Source organism: Siphateles boraxobius, unplaced genomic scaffold (assembly GCF_051911475.1).
Source record: "Siphateles boraxobius isolate OS27281-9 unplaced genomic scaffold, OSU_SipBor_1 33, whole genome shotgun sequence".
NCBI classification, from domain to species: domain Eukaryota; kingdom Metazoa; phylum Chordata; class Actinopteri; order Cypriniformes; family Leuciscidae; genus Siphateles; species Siphateles boraxobius.
Genome location: NW_027508953.1, coordinates 7,910,468 through 7,917,277, shown reverse-complemented (window position 1 = coordinate 7,917,277; position 6,810 = coordinate 7,910,468). Strand labels below are relative to the sequence as shown.

At 35.1% G+C, this 6,810-nt stretch overlaps 1 protein-coding gene across 1 annotated transcript; it reads left to right on the top strand.

The window, feature by feature from the left end:
• Window positions 1-86: 86 nt before the first annotated feature.
• Window positions 87-6,766, top strand: psmd4a (proteasome 26S subunit ubiquitin receptor, non-ATPase 4a). Its single transcript, XM_077195323.1, has 10 exons — window positions 87-202; window positions 1,441-1,581; window positions 1,661-1,775; window positions 2,507-2,593; window positions 2,714-2,782; window positions 2,883-3,098; window positions 4,889-4,997; window positions 5,881-6,012; window positions 6,107-6,159; window positions 6,292-6,766. Exons 1-10 carry the CDS (start codon window positions 177-179, stop codon window positions 6,460-6,462), a joined length of 1,119 nt encoding a protein of 372 aa, XP_077051438.1. The 5' UTR covers window positions 87-176; the 3' UTR covers window positions 6,463-6,766.
• The last annotated feature ends 44 nt before the right edge of the window (window positions 6,767-6,810 follow it).

Below are 6,810 nucleotides of genomic sequence, written 5' to 3'. Positions count from 1 at the left end.
ACCACATGTGGGCGCTACGCAGTTACAGAAAAAATTTTACGCCACCACCGGGAAGAGAAGCAGCGACGGAGCTGTGGACCAATCAGCTTTGCCGTTACAAAAATCGTCAGTGTCCTACATCTGTAAACCAATCAGCGATGCCGTCACTTCGGGAAACGGACTAGAGGATTTCCAAGATGGGGCTCGAAAGTACTATGGTCTGGTAAGAAATAAACAAACGAGTTGTTTTAGATATAAATGCGCCTTTTGCATAGTAAATACTCCTCCGAATTATTGTAAATACGTAGGTTTTTCGTTCTGTCACACTTTTAAGCTCATAGTTGGGAACAAGTAAGGTAATTCAACAGTCGCTTTCTGGTTAGAATGACATTCTCCTGAGTCATTATTCAGCAGGCAGATCTATCATAAAGAAATAGATCACTAACACACAAACACATTTATGACCCATAAAGAATGATCACTTGTTAGTGACCTCGGTCTGATAGCATCATATTAAGTCTTCTAGAACTGTCATGAAGTGATACTGAATGTGTTGTTGGTCCAACGCCCTCCAATGCTGTTTATATAGGCAGCTTACTTGTTTTTGATGCACAGTCATTTAGCTAAAGCAGTTGTCTTCTTCTAGTAGCTTCACTCACTCTGGTTGTTATACAAATGAAAATAGGATCACTATGTGCTAGTGTTTGATTCTTCATTCCTTGCAAATGTCAGCCAGTCAAGTCACCTTTATTTATATAGCGCTTTATACAATACTGAAGGCAGTTCAGCTCAATTAAATAATCCAAAGGAATCCAAACTCCATCGGGTGACAGTAATGGAGATGGAAAAAAACTTGGGAGAAACCAGGCTTTTTCATCCAGCTCAGACATCTTGGCGGCATTTGGTTGGAGGAAGAGTTGTAGTCTGTCTAACAGATCTGACATTTAGCCAGTAGTGGACAAATGACTTGCAGTATCAATGAATTTAATCATGATGAAACTACTTGTCCTAGCAGGGCCTGGAATTTAAAGTAACCATGAAATCAAACTCTTATTTTTTATGGAATATTTAAAAAATAGAGTTTATAATAAATAATGTATTTGTGCACACGCTTATTTTTATTAAATTCATGTGGCCTCGTAATCTTTAATCCCATCCCTCTTGCATTGACATCTCTTCTCTGACGTTCACATGAGATCACAGCAATAGCAAACCACAACTATCCAATCAATTCCCGATGGACAAAATCAAGTCCCGCCCTACATTTTTACTCATTTCATTCTGATATACAGCACAATAGAGAAGAAAAAACTATCATAAGTTGCGTTTAATGCTGATTTAAAGGATACAGACCGGATGTCTGGGTGCCTCTCATCACTCATTTTCTACTATCACACTTCCTTAAATTCAATGATTGTTTTAAATAGGAAACATGCCGATTGCCTTCATTTGTCTTTACAGTGTGGACAACAGTGAATACATGAGGAATGGAGACTTTCTGCCCACCAGGTTACAGGCACAGCAGGATGCGGTCAACATTGTCTGTCACTCAAAGACCCGTAGCAACCCCGAGAACAATGTGGGCCTAATCACAATGGCCAAGTAGGTTTTTCTGCGTTGTATTTTATTTCATGCAGTCGTGATGTTTGCATGTAATAACACATGGTTTGGTTTTGTGCAGTAATTGTGAGGTCCTCACCACTTTAACACCAGACTCCGGCCGCATACTCTCAAAGCTCCATGCGGTTCAGCCTGTGGGAAAAATCTGCTTCTGCACCGGCATACGAGTGGCACATGTAAGTACATTCATTGATTTTCAAAGGGGTAGTTGACCCAAAAAACATTTACTCACCCTTATTTTCTTCCAAATCTGTATTTTTCATTGATAAGCCATGACGCACAAGCATCATACGACTCCTGCACTATATACTAATCCTTCTAAATCCATATGATAGATTTGAGTGGTTACTTCTGTTCAGAAAGCTTTAGAAGTTTTTTTGTTTATCTAACATATATACAATTAATAGACATCATGTTTACAAGCTGTTTTATTGAAATATTTCCAGTAAGTCATTCTATATCTTTCTTTAGTGAAGCATTTTGTGATAAAATCAACTAAATTTCAAAATTGAAACCGTTTTATATTAAAGAAATCAACACTAGCAAGAAATAGACTCTGGAGAGTTAAAATGCGCCATTGGAGAGGCGCTAATGAAACTTAATTGTTTCCGTCATTGATTTCGACCCTTTAAAACCATTTCGTCAGCCAAAATTTCAGAATAAATGCTTTGCTTATAGACGTCTCTGTATTTTAAACAGATGTAATAATTGACGACATATATAAGGTGTATATATACATATACATACATATATGTACAAATATATATATATATATTTTGAACCCTTAATCTCCATTTTTTTGTAATTGCTTGGAAAAAACTTTTACAGGTTTTGGTTATTTTTCTTTGAAAAGGTAAAGTAGTATTTTAATCCTCTAACATTTACTTTTGTGTATGTCTACATGTAGTTGGCACTAAAGCATAGACAAGGCAAGAACCACAAGATGAGGATTGTCGCTTTTGTGGGCAGCCCAGTGGAGGACAACGAAAAAGATGTATGTTTTTCTGTTATTATTCATAAATGAGACAAATGCTTTTCAACTTCCATGTTGATCAAAATGTCTTTATTTTAGGTAGTACAAGTTGTAAAAAAATGTTATTCAAATATTTTCCAGCTGGTGAAGTTGGCAAAACGGTTGAAAAAAGAAAAAGTCAATGTAGATCTGATAAATTTCGGAGAAGAGGTGACTGCTCAAAACTTTCTTACCTGTTAATCACTTAAAAATATTTCAGATTGTTCTTCCTTTAATTTTTCGCTTTGTCCCTTTTAATCAACCTGTTCAGGAGGTGAACACAGAGAAACTGACTGCATTTGTGAACACTCTGAATGGAAAGGAGGGCACAGGTTCTCATCTGGTCACGGTTCCCCCCGGGCCCAGCCTGGCTGATGCCCTGCTCTCTTCTCCCATCCTGGCTGGTGAGGGTGGTACCATGATGGGCCTGGGTGCAAGTGATTTTGAGTTTGGAGTGGACCCCAGTGCGGACCCAGAGCTGGCCCTGGTAATATATAAATGAATCTCTGGGATAATTGCACTGAAGAATGAATCCATAAACGTACAAGTGAAATGTCATTTTTTTTAAAAGATGACACTACTTTTACATCTGTTTAAAATACAGAGACGTCTATAAGTAAAGCATTTATTCTGAAATTTTGGCTGACGAAATGGTTTTAAAGGGCCGAAATCAATGACGGAAACAGTTATGTTTCATTAGCGCCTCGCCAGTGGCACATTTTGACTCTCCGGCGTCTTTTTCTTGCTAGTGTTGATTTCTTTAAAATGAAACAGTTACAATTTTCAAATTTAGTTGATTTTATCACAATTTCTTTTATAATAAAGAAAGATATAGAATGACTTACTGGAAAGATTTCAATAAAATAGCTTGTAAACATGATGTCCCATTATTTTACATTTACCTCAGGAAAGCCATTCAATCTCATTAGTTAGCTAGAAAGAAATTACTCTTGAGAGCAGGATTTTACTAAGTATATGCACTGTATTACATATTTATTATATTTTTACTTTACCTGTTAGTAATGTATTCATTATTTAATGTACACTGCCGTTCAAACGTTTGGGGACGGTCACATGATCCTTCAGAAATCATTCTAATATGATGATTTGATGCTCAAGAAACATTTCTCATTATTATCAATGTTGAAAATAGTTATTTACATTTTTATTTCAGAATTATTTTATGAATAGAAAGTTCAAAAGAACAGCATTTATCTGAAATAGAATCTTTTGTAACATTAAACACTACCGTTCAAAACTTTGGGGTCAGTAAGATTTTTTGTTTTATTTTTTGGGGGAAATAAATTAATACTTTTTTATTCATCAAGGAGGAATTAAATTGATCAAAAGTGACCGTAAAGACATTTATAATGTTACAAAAGATTCTATTTCAAATAAATGTTGTTGTTTTTAACTTTCTGTTCATCAAAGAATCCTAAAAAAAAAAAGGTACACAACTGTTTTCAACATTGATCATAATCATAAATGTTTCTTGAGCATCAAATCATCATCAGAATGATTTCTGAAGGATCATGTGACACTGAAGACTGGAGTAATGATGCTGAAAATTCAGCTTTGCTATCACAGGAATAAATTACACTTTACTATATACTCACATAGAAAACAGCTGTTTTACATTGAAATAATATTTCACAATATTACTGGGTTTGTTTTGTATTTTTAATCAAAAAAATGCAGCCTTGGTGAGCAGAAGAGACTTCTTTTAAAAACATTACAAATCTTACCGACCCCAAACCTTTGAACGGCAGTGTATGTTTGAATAAATCTGTCTTTAAAACAACTTATTTATTACAGACATTGTTTAAATGTTTATATTTCACCAACAAACTGGAGTAGAAACCTAATTCTATGATTCTATTTCTGGATAATTACATAAACTTGAAGTTTGTTGTTCAGGTAAAAACTAATTAAAAAGTCTAAAATTAATACAATTATTCAAACTTTAAAAAAAATAAAAAAAATAAAAAATAAGTTCGTCCTGAATTTTCTGTCTCGGGCCAGAATTTTAATTTCGGTGCATCTCTTCTCAAAATGGATGAACACTAAAGCTCTGTGGTACTTTAGCATTGCTCTGTTTGTTTGTGCATGCCTTGCAACTTCAGTAGCATTATTGAATGATCAATTCCCCCACATAGATTCAAATTATTAAAGCAATTAGCAACAATTTTAGAATGTTGTTTAGGGCAATCTCACTTGAGATCTATTCTGATGACATTAAAAGTGGAGATGTTTATTTGAGTTGCTTTTGATATACAGGCGCTGCGTGTATCTATGGAAGAACAAAGGCAGAGGCAGGAAGAGGAGTCTCGTAGGGCGGCCGCCCAATCAGCAGCTGAAGCTGGTGTTCCCACCGCAACCGCTGACGGTAAACTTGTGTGGATGTTTGAAATACTGAAGGATGGTGGTGGGCAAATAATTGGAAGGGTATCACTTTATATACATTTTATTAATAAATAATTAACAAACTTTATATAATGCTTAACAGATCATTGGTTAATATATATTCACATAGCTAGAAATTCGAGATAATGTGCTGGTTAATGTTTACTAAACTTATTAAATATTACGTAATGATTATCAGATCATTATTTAATGTAAATAAAATGTTAACAAATCTCATTACACTTCAATTTACATATTACCTAATACATTTTTTGACATTTACAAATGTTGTGTAAAAATAGTCATTTTAAGCACTTTGCATACTACCCATGTTAACATATTATTCATTAACTCAACCATAGTCTGTAAAGGTCATACATTTGGTATTCGTTTTTTTTTTTTATAAATCATTTATTAATTATTTGTTCATGTTTTTGCAGTACCCAATGTACAGTTGAAACTACTCATCATTTGTAAATGTTCATATATGTTTATTATGAATCATAATACCTTTATGGACATTGGATTTTGGCTGCTGTAACAATGTTTGTGTAAAGGGTTAATTTTAGCTAAATGCTTGCTAAAGACATAATAGCACCACATACTTGTAATTCGGGTGCAAAACATATTTTTATTGCCTCAACAGGATATTCCTCTAATCACTCATCAAGAGAAGAAAACCTAATTTTCAAGAAAATACTTGTTCATCAAAACAATGTAATATAAACATTTTGAACCGTGTCCCCTTATAGTAATCAAATTGACATTCACTTTTTAAAATGCTTATTGACTCATTTGTGCGTCCCATTCCTTTTACCTTAAAGTCGATTTCCGTTGCAGACAGTGCTGTTTGTTCTCTCCCTCAGAATCAGAGGAAGCTCTTCTGAAGATGTCTGTCTCTCAGCCTGAGAGTGCCGTGGCAGCACTGCCAGACTTCAGCAACATGACAGAGGAGGAGCAGATAGCCTATGCCATGCAGATGTCCCTGGCAGGTGGAGGTTTGTGTCGCACTCTTGAACCTTGTAAATCTTAGAACATACTTTGTGTGCTTGAGATAGGATGTAATATTGCTCATTATCCCTCTTATGTCAGAATTTGGAGAATCAATGGATACAGGAGCTCCAATGGACACTGCGGAATCTAAGGTAATTAAAAATATTGTCTGCTGGGCTCATCAGTTTCAGTATTCTAAAAAAATATAACTTTATTTTTTATTTTATAGTTTCAAATTGAGCAGGAATCCCTGGTGACTTGCACTTTTTTAACTGATTCTACAGGAAGAGGATGATTATGATGTAATGCAGGACCCAGAATTCCTCCAAAGTGTCCTGGAGAATCTTCCTGGTGTTGACCCCAACAATGAGGCCATCCGCAATGCCATGGGCTCCCTGGCCTCTCAGAGTAATAACAAGCAAGAGGGGAAAAAAGATGACGAGAAGAAGAAATAAATTCAAGTGTTCTGTGACTGATTGTGATTGCTGTACAAGCCATTTGACATGTGAAATGCGGAAATGAGTTAAATTCAAAGTGGCCAGCAGAAGTCTTTATAAAAGCAGTTTTAGAAGCATAATCAGACATTCACAACTAAATGACTGCAATGTTGTGTGGTACCTCAAAAATTCACACATGGCTTGCTTTTTTCCCTTTTTGCTCTGTGCACAATTGATTAAATATTTGATAATCCCATGCAAGACATGTAATCTGAATGGTTTTCTTTTTTCTATTACCATTAAAATGACATCTGACCAGAAACCTTACAGGTCCTTATTTTGCTAAGAAACATGTTTTTGGCTTGT